A 25,031-nucleotide genomic window follows, 5' to 3' on the forward strand; every position below is an offset into this window, starting at 1 on the left:
CCACCTGAGTAGCTGAGATTGCAGGTGTGCACCCGCACACCGGGCTAATTTTTGTATTTTTAGTATAGCCAGGGTTTCACCACATTGGCCCAGGCTGGTCTCAAACTCCTGACCTCAGATGATCCACCTGCCTCAGCCCCCCAGCGTGCTGGGATTACAGGCGTGAGCCACCATGCCCAGCCTTTTTTCTTTTTGAAACAGGATGTCACTGTGTCACCCAGGCTGGAGTGCAGTGTTCTGATCAACACACTGCATCCTTGACCTCCTGGACTCAAGTGATCTTCCCAGCCTCCCAAGTAGCTGGGACTGCAGGTGCTCACCACTGCATCCAGCTAATTTTGTATTTTTTGTAGAGACCAGGTCTCACTATGTTGCTCAGGCTGGTCTCAAATGCCTGGGCTCAAGTGATCCTCCCACCTCAGCCTCCCAAATCACTGGGATTACAGGAGTGAGCCATCACACCTGGCTCACAGTTACTTCTTGGATACTGACTTTCATAGATATTGCAGGATTACTGTGAGCTCCTGGTCCATGCCTAGAAATGAGGTTACTCTATAGCTTAAGGTTCCAGAATTATTTAATTTAAACCTTACTACTTGTGGACTACTTCTGTGGTCTGTTTGAAGCTTTTATTTTATTTTAAGACCAAATGTCGCTCCGTCACCCAGGCTGGAGTACAGTGGCATTATCTTGACTCACTGCAGCCTCTGCCTCCCAGGTTCAAGCAATTCTCCTGCCTCAGCTTCCCAAGTAGCTGGGATTACAGGCATAAGCCAACACACGCAACTAATTTTTGTATTTTTGGTAGCAAGAGGGTTTCACTATGTTGGTCAGGCTGGCCTCGACCTCCTGGCCTCAAGTGATCCACCCACTTAGGCCTCCCAAAGTGCTGGGATTTCAGGTGTGAGCCACCGTGCCCAGCCTGTTTGCAGCTTTTAATTTTACATTGTTTTATTAAAATTCATTTCATTTTTTTTTAAACCCAACACAAAGAATACAAATACAAACATCCCATTTAGTAAGGAGAAGCTTGGGTCTTTTTAAGGTCCCACATGGTGGCACCATATGAATTTGGAACACAGGCGCTTTCAGCCTCAGGTTAGCAAGAAAAAAGCACCCCCGGAGCTATGCAGACATGGAGTTGAGATGTGACTGCCTCAGAAGACGAGAGCTTTCAGACACCTGAGCACCAGGACCCCTTGCCTTTGGCTTCTGATTAGATTTGGCCAGTGCGGAGCAAAGGCAGAAGCAGAGGCGGGAGGAGAGAAGGCGGGACTTCCGCTCTCAGTGCCTGCCCAGGGCTCTGGAGGCACTGTTGGAAGAGACCAGACTCCTGCACGGTCCCAGTGCCCGAAGAGTGGGCCCCCCAAGCTTCCCAGTTTCCCTGGGGGATCCCAACCCTCCAGGGCCTGGTGACAGCTCTTCCTTCCCGTGTCCCTCTAGGCCTGGCGGTGGTGGCAGTTGCTACGGTTGCCCATCCCGGGCCCTTCCATTACCTGTGCTGTGCCACCAATTCCTGCACTCAGTGTCTCCTGCTCAGAACACCTGAAGAGGGCTGGGCATGGTGGCTCACGCCTGCAGTCCCAGCACTTTGGGAAGCCAAGGAGGATCACTTGAGCTCAGGAGTTCAAGACCAGCCTGAGCAGCATAGTGAGACCCCCGTCTCTACAAAAAATTTCAAAAATTAGCCCTGTGTGGTGGTGCACACCTGTAGCCCCAGCTACTCAGGGGGCTAAGGTAGGAGAATTGCTTGAGCCCAGGAGGATGAGGCAGCAGTGAGCCAAGATGGCACCACTACACTCCAACCTGGGTGACAAAGTGAGATCTTCACACACACACACACACACACACACACACACACACACACACACAAAGGCCCTTTAGCGCATTAAACCCTGACTGATACATCCCTCAACAGAAAGGATGCGGGGCTTTTTGTTTGCTTGTTTTAGGTTTTTTTTCTGAGACAGAATGTCACCCAGGCTGGAATGCAGTGGCGCCATCTCAGCTCACTACAACCTCCGCCTCCCGGGTTCAAGCAATTCTGCCTCAGCCTGCCAAGTAGCTGGGATGACAGGAGTGTGCCCACCACACCCTGCTAATTTTTTGTATTTTTAGTAGAGACAGGGTTTCACCATGCTGGCCAGGCTTGGTCTCGAACTCCTGACCTCGTGATCCACCCACTTCAGCCTCCCAAAGCGTTGGGATTACAGGCGTGAGCCACCGCGCCCCACAGAAAGGACGTTTTTTAGGTGGCTTATGGAGCTGCTCTTGGAGAGCCTGGTGACTACCTAAGTGGCTGACATGGTCCAGATAAATGCACCAGTGTGACTTTTGGGACGGAGATCTGAGCAGGGCCAGCACCCCCGACAAGCCATCCAGGCTGCCGCAGGGCACAGCCACAGCCCCAGGAAGGAGCAGCCAGATCCCCTCTCACTGTCTGCCAGTTTTCTATATAATAAGCCTTTGCTTTCAGTTCTCATTGTGAAAATCATCGATGTTCCTTGCAGGAAAGCAAGCAGAAGAGAATAAATGCTGCTCTCAACTGGAACTCCCTGAAACAACCTCGTGGAATATTGTGACCTGCATTGCACTGACACAGTAGCGAGCTGGGCAGCCCCCACGATTCACTGAACACCACTTCCCCCACACAGATGCGAGTCCACAGTATGTTAAACATTAAAGCCAGTGGGGTTGACGATCAGCGAGGCTGGCTCACAGGATGTTGGGAGGTCCCCAGGTTGGGGTGCGTCAAGGGCTCTGGACAGTGCCTGGCACAGCAGATGTCCAGGTGGCAGCTGCTTTCCACTGAGACTTGAGGCTTCCGAGAGTTGGGGGCAAGGGCCTCACCCAGAGCTGAAGACCTCAGACCATTCCTGTGCGTGGGTTCCAGGCATCTTAGAAGGACCGTGGGCCAGGGAGCCAGGCCGGGCCGGGTTTGGATCCCCATGTGTCCTTGTCACCATGTGGCCCAGCTGGAAAGCACGGTCAATTATGTTTGGGAATTGTGAAAATTGTGTGAAGTGTCTGTACACCGTAGGTGCTCAGTAAAGGTTTGTTGAGTTCGTAAATGAATGAGTGACCCTCATTCTCCGTTGCCAGTGAGTTCTGGCTGTGTCCTGAGTCCGGTGCCCCTGCAGCCCCTAACTTTGCCTCTCCGAGGAGCCAGGGTGGGTCCAGGGCCTCGGGGCCAAGGCCTGGGGCAGCTACTTCCTCAGGAGGACAGGGATAGGGGCAGGGGGACGTTCACATGCTCTGAGTGCCTACTGAGCACCAGGCACCCTGTTGGTGCCTTCAAACCAGCTCTCACTTCACCCTCACAGCAGCTCTGTGAGGCAAGCAGAGTCAGCCCCATTTTATAGCTGGAGAAACTGAGGCCCGGTGAGGGGATGTGACTTGCTCAAGGTCACTCGTGAGGCAGCAAGACGCTCGTGGGCAAATCTGAGGCCCTGTGAGCCAGGCTCAGGGGTATGTATCTGAGAAGTGAGGGAATGAATGAATGATTCCACCTGATGCCATGCTTGTGCCCAGCCCGCGCTCCTGTCCTGGCGTTTAGCATGAGAGAATGAATGAATGAATGAATGAATGATTCCACCTGATACTATGCTCGTACCCAGCCCACGCTCCTGTCCTGGCATTTAGCATGAGGGAGTGAATGAATGAATGAATGAATGATTCCACCTGATACTATGCTCATGCCCAGCCCACACTCCTGTCCTGGAGTCTGGATGGTAGCTCTGAGACCCCTCCAGAGGGGCAGAGGCACTTGGAATGGTCACAGTTCTGGGCCCACGTGCCTGGAATGACTTGTTTTGGCCTCACAATGACTTGGGTACGGACTTCTTACACATCCCCGTTTTGTAGATGGGAAGGCAGAGGCACAGGGGTTAAGACGCTAACGTAGGTCACACGGGTAAGTGACAGGACCAGGATTTGAGCCTCGATCTCACACTTGACGCCCTCCGTGCTGGATGCTGAGCTAAGTGCTCACCAAACCCTGTCATTTACCCACAGACACCCCCGGAACTAGAGTCAGCCCCATTCTCACACGGGAACACCGAGGCCCAAAGAGGGGAAGCGTCAGCCGAGCGAGAAGGAGTCACGGCAGGCAGGTTGGGGGCTGTCTGGCCCAGAGCCTGAAGCCCTGAGCTCCCCTCCACCCTCCCTACTTGGCTGGCCTGGGCCTCGGCAGAGCCCCCACCCCAGAGCTGGCTCCAAGAGTGAGTCCTCCTGGTGCCCTACCCAGAGGGCTCCCCGTTTACCCTGGGCTCCCCTCAACAAGGACGGGACTCCCAGACCCCACTTAGCCTCTGGATCTTGAGGAGCAGTGAGGGGCACCTGAGCCAGAGTGGGGAGCGTCCAGCCCAGCTGGGAGGTGTGTGGCATCCCAGGCGGGGAAGCCTGACTCCTGGGGCAGGCTAGAAGCTCTATCCTAGGAGGATAGGCCTCTTTGGGGGCTCTTCCCAGGTTGCATTCATGACAAGTTTAGCCCCTGTGAGTTTCAGGGAATGCCTTGACAGCTCCCTGGCTAGGGAGGGGGCCCTTGGGATCCTGAAATACCCCTTCCACTTGCCAGTCTCTGCCAAGGTGGGTCTCTGATCTGCTGTGTGGCCTTAGACCAGTGGCTGCCCTCTCTGGGCCTTGCTCCCAGCTGACAGCTACAGGCTCAGCCCCCGCCCCACCCTGCCTGGCACCCGCTCGATCTGGCTGAGCTCCAGAGAGCACCAGAGCAGGGCTGTCACATGCTGAGCCATGTGACTGGCAGCGGCTGGGGGCTCCATCCAGCACAGAGGACGGGGGCTCTGCAGCCACTCGCTCCCACCCTAACTAGCTACATCCTCACGGGTCACCAGTGTGGGCGTGGCCCAGAAGACTTCACTGCCCTTCCAGGTAGGCAGGGAGCTGGTGGGTAGGGGCTGTGATGAGCACCTCCCAGGTGCCAGGTCGGCCCAGAGGCCCTGGGGCCGGGAGCCAGGGAGACCCAGGGCACCAGGGAGACAGCAGCAGCACCGGGCCCAGGAAGGGGCATAAAGGAGGCTCCTCCCCACACCCGTCACCCTGTCCCCTGCCTGTCCACACCCACAGCAGCTTGGACATCATCCCCCCCACCGCATGCTGGCTTTGACAGGTGTACCCAGGGTGGGCTGGGGGCAGGCAGGGACAGGCCTCTGCACAGCTGTGGCACCTGAGGGGGATCAGGACTACAGGAACCAGCAAGGTGACACGTGGCATCACGATCACCGTCCTAAGCAGAGGGGACATCTGGGATGGGTGCAGCTCCAGGTCTGGAGCAGGAAGCCCTGCCACGCGCACCCCCAGCTTCACATCCCACCCCCTGTCTGGATCTGGGGGATGACAGGCTCTGTGACTGGGGTGACCCGTCGGGTGGTGTGGAGGGACAGGGAAACACAGGGCACTGGGAGACGGAGCAGGCACAAGGTGTGGTTCCTGAGACGGTATTTCTAGACTTCAGCCGTCTTTGGGTCTGACCTCTTTGTTTTGCAGAAGGGGAAACTGAGTCTTGGGTAGGGGAGTCATCAAGGGAAGGCAGAGAGCGGGGCATAGAGACTTCCTTGCTACTCCGGGACACGGAATGTAACAGTCCACATGACATTTAATAAAAAATAATAACAATTCCCATCCCACGCTGGGATTCCCAGGGCCACTGCCCAGGCCGTGCTCCTCAGGCTGGCCCCTCAGCTCAGAGCTCAGCCCTGCTCTGTGGCTCTAGCCTGGTGCTCTCTGGGTGTTGGTTCCTCCTCCGTGGTCTGGGAGGGAATGTCGAGGCCCCTGAGGAGGCGGTGGTGAAATCTCCGCTTGCAGCCTCCAGCCCGCCCAGAGCCAGAGTCAGGCACGAGGCCAGGGCAGCTCCGCCCCAGGGGCCGGCCCTTGCACATTTCGTAAGGGCAGGGCCGCCAGGCAGAGCAGGACAACCGGGAGGAAGGGCGGCTTGGCAGAGCCTCAGGTATGGTATCCCGGGGAGGCTGGGGCTGTGGGGGCCGGCAGCCGGGGCGGAGTCCAGCTCAGCAGCCCCGGGTTGCAGGAGCCCAGGCCGGCCTAGGCACGGGCAGCTGCGCTCATCAGCCTGCCTGCTGGGGGAGAAAGCGGAAGGAGGAGAGGCAGGGCTGGGGAGCGGTAGCGCGTCCCGGGCACCCCACTGGCCAGCAGGCACCCTTCTGTTGTCTGAGCTGGGCTGCCATGGCCTCCTCTTCCTGGGATTCTCGGACACCCTCCAAGGGAACCAAGGGACCAGCTCTGGGCCTAGCTGCCCCAGGAAGGAATGTGCGCTTGAACCCCTTCCCTGCAGGGGTTCAAGTATCTCTTCCAGCACCAGCTGTTTCCTGGGCACCAGCACGCACGCCCAGTGCTGATGCAGGGATGCGGCCATGAATGACTCTGGAAAAGAATCGTTCTTAGCAGTGGACTTTGCCGGGGCCCAAGGAAGGAGAGGCCAGCCTGCCCCGCCCCGCCTGCAGGAGGCGCTTCTCACCCCAGAAACTGCCCCATCCGGAGCCGAGGCTGCTTAGCCTCTTTGTGGCCTGGGGCTGGGTTGGCCTAAGCCACAAGCGATCGGGTGTGCTGGTGGTTCCCCAAGGACCCCGTGGAAGGGAGGGGCTGCTGAGCTTTGCGAAACCTCATGAAAATTCAGCTTAAGGCCATCCAAAGACAAAATGACAACACATTTAGTTTTAGATCGAAATGGCTTTTATTCATGATTCGTGAATCCCGGCTGCCTCCATTCTACAAAACGGAATGAGCGCTCCCACCAGGCAATGGCAGAACAGGGGTTTCATAAGGCAGGGAGGAGGAAACGGAAAAATAGAGAGCACCCAGCCACCTAACACCGGGCCACGGCGGACTGCTCTTTTCTAAGGGCTAAGGCAGAGGGGACTTCCTGATGAGGTTGGCTCCAGTGAAACCGGCCTGTTGTTTTGGGATCTATCTGCTTCCTTAAAGCTTCCGTTTGATTATGTGGCATTTAGCATGAGTGACTCCATTTTGCCTTGGTCCGGTCTGTTGGGGCCTAGCGCAGGAACTCCATTCAAAACAACAGCTTCTCATCTTTCTTGTTTAACGAAGCTAAACTGCAGGAGGTTAGACTCGGAGACCCTGTAGTATTGGGCCTGAGGGGCCCCTGAAGCTGACTAGTGATCCCCGCCTTCTGGCTGCCCTGAAGGGGGTCCCCAGGCTCTCTGCCCACTATGTTCAGTCCCTCTGTCAGCGCATCCCTGTCCCCAGCTGGGTCTCAGGGTGATGTCCTGGTCGCCCCAACACCTGCCCTGGGTCAAGGCCGCTTCAGGCCCCTGCCTGGGAGTCTCGTCCCCCAGCACTCCCCTGGTACCTCCGCCCTCCATGGATATTGAGCACTTCCCGGGGTCCCAGCGCTTGAATCATGGGTGCCACGGGCACTGCCCCGTTTTACAGATGGGAAAAGTGAGTACACTCCCCACTCACACATGCGGCTGTTGCGGTTTGAACCCAGGTCATTGGGCGCCCAGACCATGCCATGCTGGGAGCACGCTCCTAGAAGGCCCACGGTATAGATGCAGAAACAGGCAAAGCATGAGAGAACGGGCAGAGCGTCCCTTTCCCTGAATCCAACCCACTTGATGGGCCAGGGTGTGAACCAGCAGGGCCTCCCTGCCCAGGGACGGTCCCTCAGCAGGGCCCTGCTGGGAGGCTGGGGGCAGGGCCTTGGGCACCATTCACCCCCCGGGATGTGTCCGCCCCATTCCTCCCCACTCTGTTCCTGGAGCCTGTGGGCACCCTTGGTGAGCACACAGGCTGGCACAGTGCCTAGCACGTGGGCGCCTGAGCATTGAGACCCATGGCCTTCAGGGGAAGTGGCTGGTCCTGCCCTGGTCCCCAGGCCAGAGGAAACAGAGCCGCTGTCTTCATCACCAAATGATGTGGCAACTCCCCCCACCCAGAAGCTGCGAGTCTGGGTGGCTCTTGAATGCTCCCGACAGCGGCATGGGCCACATGCCCCTCAGCCTGCGATGGGGGGCCACGCCCAGAGACCCTTGGGCCCGTCAGCCCCTGAAACTCAGTGGCTCAGTGTCAGGAGGCAAGAGGCGGTCTCAGACCCCCCAACCCAGCACTGTGGGGAGCAGCAATGGTGAGGAGGGGAGGTCGAGGAAATGGAATCCAAACAGCTCCAGACCCCCCCGTCGAAGGCAGCCCTCCCACAGCCAGCCTGCCGGAGTCCACCGGCCCCGAGTCTGATGTCCACGCCCCAGGCCAGAGTGCCCTTTCCACCAAGGCCTGGGCTGCCCTGTGAGGGAGGTGGGAGCTGGGGCGGGTAGCCTGGATTTGGGTTTTCCAGTGTGAGGAGCTGGGTGGCATCAGGCAAGCTCTAGCCCTCTCTGAGCCTCCATCTCCTTCAGTGGGGTGAATAGCGGCCCCCTCGCTGGGCGGCCATGGTGCTGAAATGGGTGAGGGCAGCACGGGTCTTACAGGCGACTTCCTTATGACCTCACACTGTACGAGAGGCACCGAGGGGGTGGGCTTGGGGGCCTGATTCAGGGATTCCCTATTCTGCGTGCCCACAGTGGCCGCCCAGTGCCCTTGGGAGGTCACAGGCCCAGGGTTCCCCCGATCTCAGGCCAAAGGAGGACTTGGCTTCTCCGCTTGCTGGGGTCCTGCCCAGCTCCCCACCCGCTCTGGGCACCCCCTAGGGGCCTCGGTCCAGAGTGAGCGACCTGTAGGGGCCATGCCAGGGCTGGTTGCCCTGTGGGGGAGATGCGTCCTGCAGCCCAGGCGAGTTGGTCTCGCTGTTGCTAGGAGGGTTGCCGGCTGTTGCATGCAGAGCTCCATGCCCCCCAGAGCTCCCAGCCCACGGTCCCCCATGCACGTTACGTGCCTTGCATTTTTGTGGTTTCTGCAGAGGCTCTTACAAAAGTCGGGAGAGGTCCAGGCGTGGAAGGTGAACGGAGAACGGAGAAGGGCCTGGGAGGGTGCGGAGCCGGGGGAGAGAAATATTTGCAGGCTGCTTAGCAAACACCCAGAGCTGCCGTTTGTCGAGTACTTTCTGTGGGCACAACGGCAAATGTTTTATGCAGCATGATGTCATGCACTCCTCACAATGACACCAGGTGCCATTAGCACCCCCATTTCACAGAGGAGGAAACTGAGGCAGAGAAGGCGAGTGACTTGCCCACAGTCACACAACCGGTAAGAGGCAGAGCCCGGAGACAGGCCTGATGGTGGCTCGAGAGGCACGTTCTTGGCTCCCAGTCTCAGTCCTGTTCCTGTGGCGGGCCATCCCCTACGGGGAACATGGTGCCTGTCCTGGGTGTGGGCAGCTGCCCAGCTTCTCCCAATCAGAGCAGGAGGACGGTGGGTTCAGCCTGGCCCCCCAGTCACTCCAGCTGAGGACTGGCCTGGGGCTCCCGACCAGGCTCTCGGCAGCACACTGTTCCAGCGGGGCCATCTTGCAGGCTGGATAGAGGGGTAGGCCCTCCAGGTAGCGACTTTACAACCATCTGCAGCCTTGCGCTCACCGAAGCGGCGCCCTGGGCTCAGAACCAACACTGTGGTCTCATCATCAGCTGGCAGGTGCCATCATTATGCCCCTAATATGAGGGGCCTTGGGCACTAGGTCTCGAGTAAGTAGGCATAGAGGGGCCTGCCTCCCAGTCTAATGGGGGGAAATGAGGGGCATGTGGACAGGGTTGGGGAGGTGGGTAAAGTGTAACCAGATGTTTATCACATGGCACAACTCAGAACAGTAGGGAGCAGAGTCAAGGGACCACTGTGACAGTGGATGGGGGCATAATCTGGGTGGGCTGCCTGAAGGAAGCATCAGCCAAGCTGAGTTCTGGAGAAAAGGAACTCAGAGCGGGAAGGAAGAAAGGATCCCCACGGATTCTTGGCACCAGGCCGAGGAACGAGTGCGTGAGTGTTCCTCGGATGAACTTCGAGTAAACAGGCAGGGCTCGGGGGAATGTCTGGGCCCCTACCCTGCCTGCCAGCCCTGGCTGACACCAGCACGGACGCAGAAACACCCTCTCCCCACGATCCGCTCCCTACTGCTGTTTTCACCACCCAGGACCACAGCCCCGGCAGGGGAGGCAGCAGGGCCTCCAGGAGGCTGAGATGTTCGCCCCTTTCCTCCTGCGGAAGCTGAGGCACCAGGAGAGGAGGCTACTGCCCACTGGCCTGGCCTCCCTGGGCAGTGCCCCCAGGCTGGGGATAGGGGAAGGCCGAGAATTCTGAGTCTAGAGTGCTCCAAGGTGGTGGCCATGGTGGCAGTGGGTGGGACACCTCGTCTACTCATCAAGCTCCTGTTTACTCCATCAGGCTGGCAGGAGTGAGGCCGCCCGCCTCCAGGAGGGGCATCAGGGCAGGGCAGAGGCCATGGCTTGGAGTTAATTTCTATGCGGCAGGAAGAAGTGTGGCCCTCTGCCTGCCTGTTCACCCTTGGGGGTGTCCCCAAGCCCACACCCAGTCCTGTGGCCACCCCCAGGTCTGTGGCAGAGGGGAGTGGTGCAAAGGTCTTCATGTGTGTCTGGGAGTGTCCCCTGTTGGTGGTAGGAGGTCACAGGCAGCCCCTGTCCCCATGGGGTCATCTGAGTGGGTCCCTGTGTGCGTATGAGGTAGGGGTGTCTGCAAGACCCTGTGGGTGCAGGCAGGTTGGGGTGCGCAGACCCTGGGGCGGCTGGGTGGTTCCCATGAAGAAGGGGCAGCCCTGGCCACCCAGTTCACACCGCCCTGTCTGGCAGGATGGACCCCTTCGAGGACACGCTGCGGCGGCTGCGGGAAACCTTCCACGCGGGGCACACGCGGCCAGCTGAGTTCCGGGCTGCACAGCTCCGGGGACTGGGCCGCTTCCTGCAGGACAACAAGCAGCTTCTGCATGACGCACTGGCCCAGGACCTGCACAAGGTGGGCTTGGGTGGGGGCATGAGAGCATGCACTGGGCAGGGGGGAGTGGGGGGCAGCTGAGACAGAGGGGGATAAAGACAGCCACGCCCTCCATGAAGGGGCTCAAAACAGCTCCTCTCCCAGGCCAGAGCCGCTCTTGCCCATTCATCCAGTCATTCATGTCTATATTCATGCAGCAACTATTTATTGAGCACCTACTATGTGCCAAGTACTGTTCTAGGCTCTGGGGATACAGCAGAGGATAAAACCAAGTTCTCATGTCTATGAAGGTGACCTTCTGTCGGAGACAATAAAACAGCAAATAAATAATTGCACAGCAAGGCTGGCTCACACCTGTAATCCTAGCACTTTGGGAGGCCGGGGGAGGAGGATGACTGGAGGCCAGGAGTTCAAGACCAGCCTGGCCAACATGGCAAAACCCCATCTCTACTAAAAATATAAAAATTAGCTGGATGTGATGGTGGGCACCTATAATCCCAGCTACTCGGGATGCTGAGGCACAAGAATCACTTGAACCCGGGAGGTGGAGGTTACAGTGAGCCAAGATCTTGCCACTGCACTCCAGCCTGGGCAACACAGTGAGACTCCATCTCAAAAATAATAATAAAAATAATAATTATAGGCCAGGCACCATGGCTCACACCTGTAATCCCAGCACTTTGGGAGGCTGAGGCGGGTGGATCATCTGAGGTCAGGAGTTCGAGATCAGCCTGACCAACATGGAGAAACCCTGTCTCTACTAAAAATACAAAATTAGCCAGTTGTGGTGTTGAATGCCTGTAGTCCCAGCTACTCGGGAGGCTGAGGCAGGAGACTCACTTGAACCCCGGAGGCAGAGGTTACAGTGAGCCAAGATTGTGCCATTGCACTCCAGCCCTGGGTAACAAGAGGGAAAGCTGTCTCAAAAATAATAAAAATAACAATAATAATTACACGGCATGTTGGGTTGAAATACATACGTGCCCTGGAGACAGGGCGAAGGAGAGAAAGGGGGTCAGGATCAGGTTGCTGTTTTATTTGTGGGGGTCAGGGAAAGTTTCTCTGAGAAGGAGGCTTTAGAGACATGAAGGGGCAGGGGAGGCTCGCCAAGGCCGCTGGGGAGATGGCAGCGGGCACAGCATGTGCAAAGGCCCTGCGGTAGGAGCTGCTGGGCATTTCTGTTTGAGGAGCAGCAAGGAGGCCAGCGTGGCTGTTGCGGGTGGGAGAGGCAGACACAGCAGGGCCATGGGCCACACTGTGTAGGGCCTTGTGGGCTGTGGGGCCTTGGGCTTCCCTCTGGGTACAGCAGGCATCGAGGCCTCTGTCTGGACCCTGGAGGCCTGGGGGCTCAGCCCCTCCCAATCCCGGCAGAACCCTAAGGACCACACTTACTCAGCCCCTCACCCAGCAGGGCCATGCACCTGCCTCCCTGCCTCAGGACATCTGTCCCAGGGGCTGCCCGAGGCTCCTGTTCTCTGGACAAAATGTCCCCTGCCTTTGCCTGGAAGGCCACAGTGTCCAGACCCTCCCCCAGCCTGCTGGGCTCCCTGGGGACTGACTTCCCTGCCACCACTGAGCCTCTGCCACTGACTGCCTGCCGGCCTCCGTGACACTTGACCTGACCGGTGCCTCTTCTCCCTTTGGTTCAGAGTCCGCCTCCTGCCTTCCCATCCCAGCTGCAGGAGGGGTGCCCTATGCCAGGAGCAGCAGCGCAGAACATTCAACCCCGTCCCTCCCTCTGGCCCCGGCCAGCCCGCTGTCCCCACCCTAGCAGGCAGCATCTGCCCACATGCACCCTCTCAGTTAACCCCCGGCTGAATGTGGTTGGGCAGCTACACCCAGTGGCTCCCAGAGGAGGCTCAGAGACAGCGCATTCTTGCCCAAGGGCACACAGCCAGGAGGAGCAGAGCCAGAGTTGGAACCTGGCTCAAAATAGGCCAGTCTCCCAAAGTCAGGTCCCAGGCGACCTAGGAGGTATGGCAGGCAGGCCACCAGGCTTGTAGGGCCGGAGCACAGGCTGTGGGAGAGTTGGTGTGGAAGGCACCGTGACCCAGCCTCAGGGGCTGGGAGGAGCTGGTGGGCATGCTGCCATCTCTTCCCTCTCGGGGCTCAGTGGAGCCTGGCCTGGCCCTGGCTCACTGAGTGACTTCAGGCAGGGCATCTCTTTCTCTGGGCTTCACTGGTCCTCTGACCCATCCAGCACTCCACTGGCCTGTCCTCCTCTGCCCTGACACAGGACAGCCTGCACCCCGTAGCCTCGGCGCTGCCTCAGGCAGGGAGACAGCCTGGCCCCGGTGTCCCGGTCCCTGTTCTCACCTTCACGTGGACTGACGGATGCCTGGCTGGTCTCACCGCCCAGGGGTGCAGAGGGCAGGGCACACGGGCCGAGAGCAGGACAGCATCCCTGTTGATTTGGGTCTCCTCACTCCTGCTTAGAAGCCTGACAGCGGCCCCGGCCCCTGGGCTGTGGGAACTGGCAGCATTTACCCAGGGGTGGCTGTACCGGCGTCCCCTGCAGGCCAATCTCCACCTGCGCTTTGGGAGGCTGAGGTGGGAGGATTCCTTGAGGCCAGGAGTTCAAGACCCACCAGGGCAGCATAGCAAGACTGTGTCTCTGCAAAAAATCAAAAATTCGGTGTTTTTAAATTAAGATTTTTTTAAAAAACACCCTAAGTCAGCTCCATCCCTGCTCTTCCCAGGAGCCCCGGCCCCTCACCTCGCCCACTCTGCTTCCTGCTGAGCTGAAGCGGGGCGAGCTCACAGCCACCTCGGGGGCTTTGCAGCTGCCAGGGCCTCTGCCCACAGCATCCCGCCTCCTGGTACCCACGGCTGGCTCCTTCCTTGCCTTCAGGTCACTGCTCAAATGTCACCACCGCCTGGAGACCTGGACTGACCACTTTGTAAAAACAGCACACACACACACGCTCATGCGGATGAACCCACGTGCACAGCTGCAGACACCCTCCCGCAGTCTCCACCCCACCCTGCTCTGTGCTTCCCCTGGCACAGCCGCGTCCTAATGGAGCCGTCCCTGTTCTCAGCTTCACGTGGACCGACTGTGCCCTGCGAGGTCGGTGGCAGGGCAGGTCTCTCTGTTTTGCACAGAGACCGCACCTCATACAGGAAGCTTGTGCTGAACGTGGAGTGAGTGAGTGAACGAATGGATGAATGAATGAATGAATGAGAAATGGAAGCAGGCCCTGCCTGGAGGAGGCTGTGGCCTCCTGCCGATCCTGGGAACCCTGACCACCCTGACCCCACTCACTTCCTGCAGTCGGCCTTCGAGTCCGAGGTGTCTGAGATCGCCATCAGCCAGGGTGAGGTCACCCTGGCCCTCAGGAACCTCCGGGCCTGGATGAAGGACGAGCATGTGCCCAAGAACCTGGTGAGCCAGCCAGGCTGAGGTGGGTGGGGGCTCCGGGGATATTTGCTTCCCCAGGGTAGCCCCTCTGGATGAGGGCGGCTGCCGAGGGGCCGGGGTGCTGAGTACCTAATGTTCACCCCCGGCTCCCGGCCCAGGCCACGCAGCTGGACTCGGCCTTCATCCGGAAGGAGCCCTTTGGCCTGGTCCTCATCATCGCGCCCTGGAACTACCCCCTGAACCTGACGCTGGTGCCCCTGGTGGGTGCCCTCGCCGCAGGTGAGAGCTAGGCTGCCCCTTCCGGGCGTCAGTGCCACCCATGGGTCCCGGGAGGACATGGGAAACTGGCCCAGGTGGCAGAGAAGAACTGTCTGGTTCACCGTCCCCGGGCTGTGTGGCACTGGGCCCGTCGTGTCACCTCTCTGAACTGGGTTCTGTGTCTGAAAGTGGGGGAGGCCGGCGCCTGCGCTGCGGGTGCGTGGAGGCCAGGAGTGGGCCCCGCCTCCCCAGCTGCCTCCCTGCGCCGCCCTGCAGGGAACTGTGTGGTGCTGAAGCCGTCGGAGATCAGCAGGAGCATAGAGAAGATCCTGGCCGAGGAGCTGCCCCGATACTTGGACCAGGTGAGCAGGGCTGCCGGGCAGATGGAGCGGGAGCAGACAGGCCTCGAGGGGCGGTCAGACGGTCAGACCCAAGTCTCCCACTCAATCCTGCCTCTTCTGAGTTGTAAACTTGGCCAAGTCACCACCCCCTCAGCCTCAGTTTCCCTCTGAGGAGCAGCAAGGGCAGCCTGTTGCCCAGGGGTCCTGTGTCTGCCTCCGCCTGGCCCTGGCATCAGCTCCTGCAGTGCCAGCCGGACTGCCAATGCCAGGCACCCTTAGGGAGTACCCTGCTCCCCACTTTGCCTCCGTGCAGCCCTCCTAGAGCCCTGGCCGGGTCAGGCCTGGCGGGGCAGAGGCAGGGCAGGGGCCGGTGGGGCAGGCTGCTCCTTGGGCTCTCAGAGCTGGGGTCCCTGAGGGATCCTCGCCTCCTGCCTTGCAGAGCTGCTTTGCCGTGGTGCTGGGCGGGCCCCAGGAGACGGGGCAGCTGCTGGAGCACAGGTTCGACTACATCTTCTTCACAGGTGAGGCTGGGACGAGGGCCGGGACAGGCAGGGGTCAGGGAGGACAGCCCCAGGCTCGGAGCTGGGGTCCCTCACTCTGGGAGTCCAAAAGGGAGACTGAATTCTCCTCTCTCTCTGGACCAGGCTGGGAGCAGTCCTGGACCCCCAGGACCCCTTAGGTAGGGATGGAGTCCCACGTCCAGGGCCACCCCACCATGCCATCCACAGCCTCAGGAACCACAGCCTCTGCCCACACTGCCCCCAGACCCTCATGCGTGACCCCACTGCCCCCTGGCCCTTAGCCACCACCCTACTGGTGCCCGCAGCCCTCTCTGCAGGCAGATGAGGGACTGGGGCTCAGCATGCTGCCCAGGGTCATCTGCTGGCCGGGATGGGGCAGGCGGGAATGTGCACAGCCCTGGTGAAATCCAGGCCAGAGGTCGCTCTTCCTTTTTTTTTTTTTTTTGGAACAGAATCTTGCTCTGTCACCCAGGCAGTGGCACCATCTCAGCTCACTGCAACCTCCACCTCCCGTTTCAAGTGATTCTTATGCCTCAGCTTCCCAAGTAGCTGGAATCACAGGCATGAGCCACCGCACCTGGCCTCGAGTGTTTGAGCTAATGAGGGACAGAAGGAGCGGGAGGAAGACAGTGGTGCTGAGAGGCGAGGCTGTGCCTTGCAGGTGGAGGGAATCACGGGGAAGGGCCTGGAGGATCGACCAGCCCACCTCCCAGCAAAGGCAGAAGGAGCCCCAGGGGCAAGTGCAGAGCCCCGGAAGCACTGTGCCCAGGAGGGGGCGGGGTGGGAGTAGAGAAGGGACAGTGGCTCCTGCCGCCTTTGATTCTTGACCACAAGGAGGAGAAGTGCCAGGGCCATCCCCACAGCTGCAGCAGCGCAGGCCCCCAGCGAGGTCTGGAGAGGAGGCCTTGCGGCCCAGTCGGGGCTAGGGCAGAGAGGCTGAGCGCATGGGGGAGACTGCTGGGCCCCCGGAGGCCAGCACAGAGGAGACGTGAGGCCAAGCCAGGCCGGACCTGGGGACGCCTCAGCCTGGGCCAGTCCACCTCAAGGGTGAGAAGAAAAAGGCTGGGTGGTGGCAGAACTGCCAGGTTTAGGTTTAGAGAAGCAAGATCTGAATGCCACAGACTAAGAGCTGGACCCCAGCCTGATGAGAAGGGATCCCCGAAGGCTCTGGAGAAGGGCTTTATGTAGCATTTTGCAGCGTCCCCTGCAAGGTGAGCCAGGGTTAGAAGCAGAGGCGGGAGGAGCCGAGGGGCTTGGCCCAGGAGGGGGACCCTGAGGGCCGACAGCTGCCATGCGCCTTTCCCTCCCAAGACTCTGCTCTTAGGGCTGGTCCTGGGGAAGGATGAGCAGGCCCTGGGCTGCAGGGTGGCAGTGAGGGACAAGGAAAGGCGAGGTGAGGGCTGGCACCTGCTGACTCCTTCACCTCTCCAGGGAGGAGCGGGGCCCTGGGCTGGGCCGTCTTGCCTGGTCCAGGTCACTGAACGGCCACTTTGGCTTCCTTCCACGCCCAGGGAGCCCTCGCGTGGGCAAGATCGTCATGACCGCCGCCGCCAAGCACCTGACGCCCGTCACCCTGGAGCTCGGAGGCAAGAACCCCTGCTATGTGGACGACGACTGCGACCCCCAGATCGTGGCCAACCGCGTGGCCTGGTTCCGCTACTTCAACGCCGGCCAGACCTGCGTGGCCCCTGACTACCTCCTGTGCAGCCCTGAGATGCAGGAGAGGCTGCTGCCCGCCCTGCAGAGCACCATCACCCGTTTCTACGGCGACGACCCCCAGAGCTCCCCAAACCTGGGCCGCATCATCAACCAGAAACACTTCCAGCGGCTGCGGGCGCTGCTGGGCTGCGGCCGCGTGGCCATCGGGGGCCAGAGCGACGAGAGCGATCGCTACATCGGTGAGTCCCGCTGCCCCCGCCACAGCCCACGTGGGCCGAGACCCCTCCTCACTGGAGGGCCCACAGCTGGGCCATGAATCTGGGCCCGCACCTGAAACCTGTTCCCGCTGCCAGAGCCCGGCCTTGAGCCACAGCTCCGGTGCCCTAATCTGTCTCCGTGCTTCCGAGCCTGTGGCCCCATGAGGCCAAACTCTGGTCCCTCAGCCCTGGATTCATTCACTGAGCTCAGACCCCGGGCTCCAGGGCCTACCGTGCTAAGATGAACTCCCATCCCACCACCCGCTGTCCTGAAAGGCCATGACCTCAGATTCTCCGAGCCCGTGATCCCCGGGTTCCAAACCCCGATGGCCCCATCCTGAGCCCCCCGGTCTCCTGGGCCGTACAGCTCAGCAGCTCACGGGACGCTGCGGCTCCAACATTCTTGGACGCTGTCGCCTCATGAACTCCAAGGTTCTGAGATCCCATCACTCCTGACTGTGGGACCAAGGTCGGGGGATTCTCTGGGTCCCGCAGGCCCTGGGCAGGCTGGGGAAGCCCTAGGGTCCCTTCTGGGGGCTGTGGGGAGACTTTCTTCCCTAGACACTCCAAATCCTGGAGCCTGGGAAGTCAGACCCTGGGATCCTGGCCTGGAGCCCTGGCCCTTGGCCCTGTCCCCACCGCTACCCCCGCCCCTGGGGGCTGTCCTGACTGTGGCCCCGGGGCTGAGCCGTCTCTGGTGCCCGGCAGCCCCCACGGTGCTGGTGGATGTGCAGGAGACGGAGCCGGTGATGCAGGAGGAGATCTTCGGGCCCATCCTGCCCATCATGAACGTGCGGGGCCTGGACGAGGCCATCGAGTTCATCAACCGGCGGGAGAAGCCCCTGGCCCTGTACGCCTTCTCCAACAGCAGCCAGGTGGGGGCGCAGCCGGGCTGGGCGGGGGCAGGAGCCCGAAGTGGGCAGTGCAAATGGTGGCAGCAGAGGGGCCACCAAAGTCCAGTGGCTTCAGGACTTTGGGATGGTGGTCCTCTGGACTCTGTCTCTGCCAACTGTCCTGGGAGCAGCTGAGCATCACCCACCCCAACCCTGCTCCTCGTCTGGGTCCCACTCTCCTAGGCCTTCAGTGGGTGGCTTCCTGGGGTCTTCTCTAGGGTCCAGTGTTTCCTCCAGGTCAGCCATGCCTTTGTTCTTCCTTACACATCTGGGCCTGTGGCTGCATGACCTGGCTCTGAAGGCACAGGCAACACGTCAGGATGACCTGAAGGTCCCGGTCTGAGAATGAGCCCTGATACCCGACCCCTGCTCAAGCTGCAGAGCTTCCCTGGGAGCCCCAAGGGCAGAGTCCTCAGATTAAAAAACACCAAGAGGTACCAGCAGTCCCCATGCACCCTCCCCAGGCCCTCAGACAGCAAATCGATTCCTTCCACTTGAACTCTTTTTGTTTGTTTGTTTGAGACAGTCTCACTCTATCACCCAGGCTGGAGTGCAGTGGCTCAACCTTGGCTCACTGCAATCTCTGCCTCCTGGGTTCAAGCGATTCTCCTGCCTCAGCCTCCTGTGTAGCTGGGATTACAGGCATGTGCCACTATGCCCGACTAATTTTTTTTTTTTTTAAGATGGAGTTTTACTCTGTCGCCCAGGCTGGAGTGCAGTGATGCAATCTCGGCTCATTGCAACCTCCACCTCCCAGGTTCAAGTGATTCTCCTGCCTCAGCCTTCCGAGTATGTGGGACTACTGGTGCCCACCACCACACTTGGCTAATTTTTTCTATTTTTAGTAGAGACAGGGTTTTACCATACTGGCCAGGCTGTTCTCAAACCCCTGACCTTGCGATCGGCCCACCTCGGCCTCCCAAAGTGCTGGAATTACAGGTGTGAGCCACCACACCCAGCCCTATTTTTTGTATTTTTAGTAGAGATTGGGTTTCACCATGATGGCCAAGCTGGTCTCGAACTCCTGACCTCAGGTGATCTGCCCGCCTCGGCCTCCCAAACTGTTGGGATTACAGGCATGAGCCACTGTGCCCGGCCACTTGAACTTTTTAAAATAAACTTTCTATTGAGAAATACTTTTAGATTTACAGAAAAGTTGCCAAGATAGTACAGAGAGTTCCCATGTGCCTCACATCTAATTTTTCCCATTTAACGGTGCTTAGATGGGTCAAAACTAAAAAAGTGATGGCAGGGCTGGGCGCGGTGGCTCACACCTGTAATCCCGGCACTTTGGGAGGCTGAGGTGGGAGGATTGCTTGAGCCCAGGAGTTTGAGACCAGCCCTGGAAATATAGCAAAACCCCATCTCGATGAAACATTTTTAAGAATTAGCTGCCCATAGTGGCACATACCTGTAGTGCCAGCTGCTCAGGAGGCTGAGGTGGGAGGATCTCCTGACCACAGGAAAAAACCAAACGTGACAGCAGTGCATTACCGTTAACTGCACTCCAGACTTGACTTGGATTTTACCAGTTTGTCCATTGCCCAGGATCTACGCCAGGGTCCCACGTTGCATTAAGAAGCCTCTCAGCTTGAGGAGTCCTAGACAAGTCTCCTGTAGAACATCCCCAGCCTAAGGTCATCTGGTTTATTTCACATTATTAAAGAAGGGTTACCAGTTTTAGGAGAGAATCCCACAGAGGTGAGCCTGCCTCTCACACATTAGGGGCACCTGAGATGCACACGTGGCTGGTGAGGGGAACCTTCACTATGAGGTCGGGGCAGTGTCTGCCAGGGTCTCCCTGGGAAGCTACTATCGTTTGTTTATTATTTGGAGGCAAGTCTCTAAGGCTACCCCACCCTCACCAGGTGGGAGTAATTAAACGATGCTGCTCTATCATATTATTATTACCTAGTTGTTTTATACATTCTTTCCTTATTCCGTTTGTGGTTTAGTGGAATTCTGTTGTACCGCTGTCTGATATCTTTCTCTTCCTCCTTTGTGTGATTGTTTTACAGGGCCTGCGAGTTTCAGACTTTTGTGTGTATTATGGCAAATATCAACTTGTTTTTATGTTAAGATTCCTTTGAGCCATTTCTTGCAGGACTGATCTAGTTGTGAAAAATTCCCCCAGCCTTTGCTTGTCTGGGAAAGGCTCTATTTCTCCTTCATCTATGAAGTGTAGTCTTAGCTGGATATAGCATTCTTGGCTAGCAGCAGTATCTACATCTATTTCCTGGAATTTTGTAAGAAAGTTTAATCTCAAGCCGGGCGCGGTGGCTCAAGCCTGTAATCCCAGCACTTTGGGAGGCCGAGGCGGGTGGATCACGAGGTGAAGAGATCGAGACCATCCTGGTCAACATGGTGAAACCCCGTCTCTACTAAAGACATAAAAAATTAGCTGGGCATGGTGGCACGTGCCTGTAATCCCAGCTCCTCAGGAGGCTGAGGCAGGAGAATTGCTTGAACCCAGGAGGCAGAGGTTGCGGTGAGCCGAGATCGCGCCATTGCACTCCAGCCTGGGTAACAAGAGCGAAACTCCGTCTCAAAAAAAAAAAAAAAAAAAGAAAGTTTAATCTCTTGAATTGTTTATTTAGGTCAGTACGGACTCAGGTATATTTATTTGACTCCAGGGGCTGTAATCCAAGGTTGCATGGTTTGTCGGAGGCTCAGGCTTGGAAGCCCATGTTTCTGTAAGACGGCCCAGCCTCTTGGGTTGTGACCTCCTCCTTCCCCTCTGGTGCCACAAGAAGTTCCAGGCTCATCTTGCATTTCCCCTGCTCTAACTCCAGAAGCAGCCATTCCTCCAAGGAGCCCTGCTTCATCTGGATACTTTTACCTTTAGAAAATGCTACAGAGGTTTTTTGGCAGTGGAGTCATCTGGCTTCAAACTTTTCTGACCACTCAGCACTGGTCCCAGGACACACAGTCACATCTAAGATACAAGCCATGCACCAGGTGGCTTGCCCATACTACTCAGGACGCCCTCTGCCACCTTCTGCTCCATCTCCTTCATCGGTTGCCACTGCCATTGTGGGTCATGCTGGTCTCATGCCATGAAGTGACGTCTGAATCCACTGGGGGGAGTCCACTCTCCCCACATCAGACAAGCCCTGACCCAGCTGTAATCAGAGACTCTCGGTGATTGCAACTAAATATGTTGAAGTTTTTGTGCCGCAACAATTTAGTGTCTACCAATCTTTTTCTCCTTTCAGTCTTCAAGTAAACCTACAGATTGAGGAAGAAGGTCCTTTATGAAGTCAAGCAAGGGCCAAGCTTGTTTCTAAAGTGCAAATCTGACCACATCACTATGTCTTCATGTCCCTGTGCTCACACCACACAGCCCTTCAGTCTCCACTCTGTCTGGGGCGCCCTCTTGGCCTGAACAACTTCTGTCCCTCCCAAACCCTCCACTCAGCAGGCACATGACACCCCTCCCCTGGGATGCCTCCCTGCTGTCCAGCACTGCACCACTGCCACTGCACCCTCCATGTCCCCAGGCAACACTGGGTGTCCTGCCCTTACCCCCAGGCCTGAGAGTCTGTGCCCCCAGCATGGGCCACACGAGTAGAGTCCAGGCAACATGTCCCAAGTGGAAGCCCCATAAGGGGCTGCTACACAACCCCCTGCCCCACCTGTCCCACCTGTCCCACCTGTCCCATCACATGCCCTTCAGCTGACATGGTGGCCTCAGACCCTTTATGAGGCAAGACCAGTGTCACAGAGTCCAGTCTGGACCAGGCTCTGGGTCCCGAGGAGCCCAACGGGACTCAACGCAGCCTCACACGCATCCTGTTCTCTCCCAGGTGGTCAAGCGGATACTGGCCCAGACCAGCAGCGGGGGCTTCTGCGGGAACGACGGCTTCATGCACATGACCCTGGCCAGCCTGCCTTTCGGAGGAGTGGGTAGGTGCCTGCTACCCTGCCCTTCTGTTACTATATGGTCGAATTGCAACGGCGTTACCTGCATACATTCCCACCAAAAACCCCCCAGCCCCACCTCAGTGTAGAGGGACGGGCGAGGAGACCTCACCCCAGAACCTGCATCCTGCTCGCCACCCCAGAGGGTCTGAGTCCAACCTGGGCAACGTAGTGAGACACCGTCTCAAAAAAAAAGGGCTGCAGTGGAACCATCTAGATCATCTCTGCGCAGACATACAATTCAGCGACTTTTTTTAAAACCCACATAGTTATGATCACACTGCCCACTGCACAGCTGCTTGTTCTTCTCCCAACAGCACGAGCTGGCACCGGCCCCTCAGCAGCCATGCCACCGGTGTCCTTTACCCCAGGACGGCCACTCCTCTAACCCCATCCCCGCTCCAGCACCCAGTACACTTCCCGACCCTGGGAGGCCAAATGACTGCAAATCCTCCACCCTCCAGAACAGCCCCTGATGCCACTGCAGAGTCCTGGCCTCCAAGTCAGGAAGCCTCAGAGCTGGTCCCAGCAACACCCTGACAGGCCCTGTGGCCCAGGTGACACCTCCCCTCTCTAAGCTCACTTGTTCCTCAGTGAACACCTGGCCCGGGAAGGTGGCTGGCAGCCCTGCCACCCGTCCACACTCGGCACCAGAGTAAACGATGGCGGGGCCAGGCAAGCTGCCCCAGGTGGACCTACGGCCTTCCTGGAGGGCGGCCAGGGCCACAATAGTGCCTGTGCTGCTGTCCCAGCTCGGCTCAAGTTTGGGTGGCTGCCCCCGCCCCCGCCTAGCTGCCTCCCCAGCACCAGCTGCAGCCTCCTCAACCTGCTTCCCTGCCCTGGAGCAGAGTCAGGCTCTCTGCGAGCACATCTGACTCTGCTGCTCCCTCAGCAAAGTCTCCCCCAGCTCCCAAGCCCTAGACCTTCCTGGTGGCCACTGTCCCACCCTGGCTTCCCCACCTGCTGCTCCAGAAGCCTGAACTCTGCCCAGGTCCCTAAAACACCGTGTGACACTCATCTCTAAGGCTCCCCAAGCCTGGGTCCCTCTTGCCCCCAGCCACCCTCTTCCTCCCATTAACTGCACATTCCTGGGGCTCACTCACCGCAGGAAGTCCCCCAGCCAACCCCACTCCGTGCAGGCTGTGCCCTGGACACGCTGGCCTGGGGCCTCGTCTGCCTCGCGACCTAGACACTGAGGACAGCTCATTGCACACAGCACCTATTGGGTCCAGGGGTCTCAATATCCCCTCAATCCCCGCCGCAACCCTAGGAGAGAGATGCCCTTGTCACCCCATGGCAGAGGAGACCAAGACACGGTGACACGGCTTGTTTGTAGCAGGGCCAGGATCTAACCCTGGGCAGTCTGACTGTGGAATCCATGCCCTTGACCACCGTCTGCCTATCTTGCCCTGGCACCTGGTGTCCCCAAGGCTTACTGAGCTAGTGCCAAGCTCGGGGCTAAGCCCTTTATCCACAGTGCCTCATGATCAGCCCACTGGACAGATGGGGAAACTGAGGCTCAGAGAAGTGAAGTAGCCCGCCTAGGCCCCACTGTCTGTGACTGGGAGTGCCCAGGTCTGACACCCTAAGGGCCTGACCACCTGTGTTCTGCGCCACTATCCAGGTGCCAGCGGGATAGGCCAGTACCATGGCAAGTTCTCCTTCGACACTTTCTCCCACCATCGTGCCTGCCTCCTGCGCAGCCCGGGGATGGAGAAGCTCAATGCCATTCGCTACCCGCCCCACTCACCGCGCCGCCTGAGGATGCTGCTGGTGGCCATGGAGGCCCGAGGCTGCAGCTGCACGCTGCTCTGAGCCCCTCTCCAGGCCCAGGCCAGAGACCACCATAACCACTGTCACCTGCAGCTGGTGGAGACAGGGCCTGGGCTCCAGGTCTCTGAGGAGAAAAAGGATTGCCAAGGCTCCGGGGTGCTCCTCAGAGCAGCGCCTGCCTCCTCTCTCCTGGGGCTTCCCTCTCCCCATCTCAGCCTCCTACCTCAGCTGCCCTCAACTGCGAGAGCTATGGGAAACAGCTTAGTGACCGACCCCTGTCCCTGCACCAGCCACCCATGTCCAGAAGAGGACAGGCATGGCGCCTCTGGGCCACCACCATGCTGTGGAGTGGGTGGCCCAGGGGCCCTGGCATCTGATTCAGGCCACACTACGGAATTAGTATGTCCAAGGCCATCCCTACCCTCTCTGAACCTCAGTTTCCCCATCTACTCAGTAGAGAGGTTTCACAATTGATAGCTACCTCCTGGCCGGGCACGGTGGCTCACACCTATAATCCCAGCACTTTGGGAGGCTGAGGCAGGCGGATCACCTGAGGTCAGGGGTTCGAGACCAGCCTGGCCAACATGGCAAAACCCCATCTCTACTAAAAATACAAAAATTAGCCAGGCAGGGTGGTACATACCTGTAGTCCCAGCTACTTCAGCAAGCTGAGGCAGGGGAATTGCTTGAACCTGGGAGGTGGAGGTTGTAGTGAGCTGAGATCGCATCACTGCACTCCAGCCTGGGTGACAGAGTGAGACTCCATCTAAAAAAAAAAAAAAAAAAAAAATGCCTCCTGGGTTGTTGCAAGGATTAAATGAGGGATTGCTGAGCCGGGGATCCAGATGTTGTCTTTCCTCGGTGGGGTGGCACGGAGCAGGGCCGCCTCTCTTTTCTCTAGCCAGGTGAGGCTGCGGTTATGCAGTAAGGTCTCCCTTCCCTCCAGCCCATGCCAGAGGGGCTCGGAACTCTTCATTCTCACCATATCCAGTACAGCTCATGCTCTTCCCCATCCTGCTCATCCTCCTGGGTCCCTTCCACTCAGCCAAAGCAGAATGCAGGGTTTCCTGCCTGAAACCCTTTCTCATCCCCCCACGTCCCACTTTTGAACAAGCTGATGAGTCTGAAAGTGGCCCAATTTCCTAACAAGCTGGATGCTTCGGAAACCTACATTTGGACAA

At 58.6% G+C, this 25,031-nt stretch overlaps 1 protein-coding gene across 4 annotated transcripts; it reads left to right on the top strand.

The window, feature by feature from the left end:
* The first annotated feature begins 4,740 nt into the window (after positions 1–4,740).
* LOC101054144 (aldehyde dehydrogenase family 3 member B1) lies at positions 4,741–24,682 on the top strand. 4 transcript variants are annotated; one of them, XM_003941183.4, is made up of 10 exons: positions 4,741–4,890; positions 10,725–10,887; positions 14,141–14,251; positions 14,386–14,506; positions 14,762–14,847; positions 15,266–15,347; positions 16,859–17,245; positions 17,972–18,138; positions 21,963–22,062; positions 23,702–24,682. In XM_003941183.4, exons 2-10 carry the CDS (start codon positions 10,726–10,728, stop codon positions 23,890–23,892), a joined length of 1,407 nt encoding a protein of 468 aa, XP_003941232.1. In that variant the 5' UTR covers positions 4,741–4,890; position 10,725; the 3' UTR covers positions 23,893–24,682. The 4 variants fall into 4 exon arrangements, with proteins under 4 accessions (XP_003941232.1, XP_003941230.1, XP_074257880.1 ...); XM_003941181.3 differs by lacking the exon at positions 4,741–4,890 and adding an exon at positions 4,935–5,965; XM_074401779.1 differs by lacking the exon at positions 4,741–4,890 and adding an exon at positions 5,994–10,468.
* Positions 24,683–25,031: the final 349 nt, after the last annotated feature.

The sequence above is a fragment of the Saimiri boliviensis genome, chromosome 6, assembly GCF_048565385.1.
Source record: "Saimiri boliviensis isolate mSaiBol1 chromosome 6, mSaiBol1.pri, whole genome shotgun sequence".
Taxonomy (NCBI): domain Eukaryota; kingdom Metazoa; phylum Chordata; class Mammalia; order Primates; family Cebidae; genus Saimiri; species Saimiri boliviensis.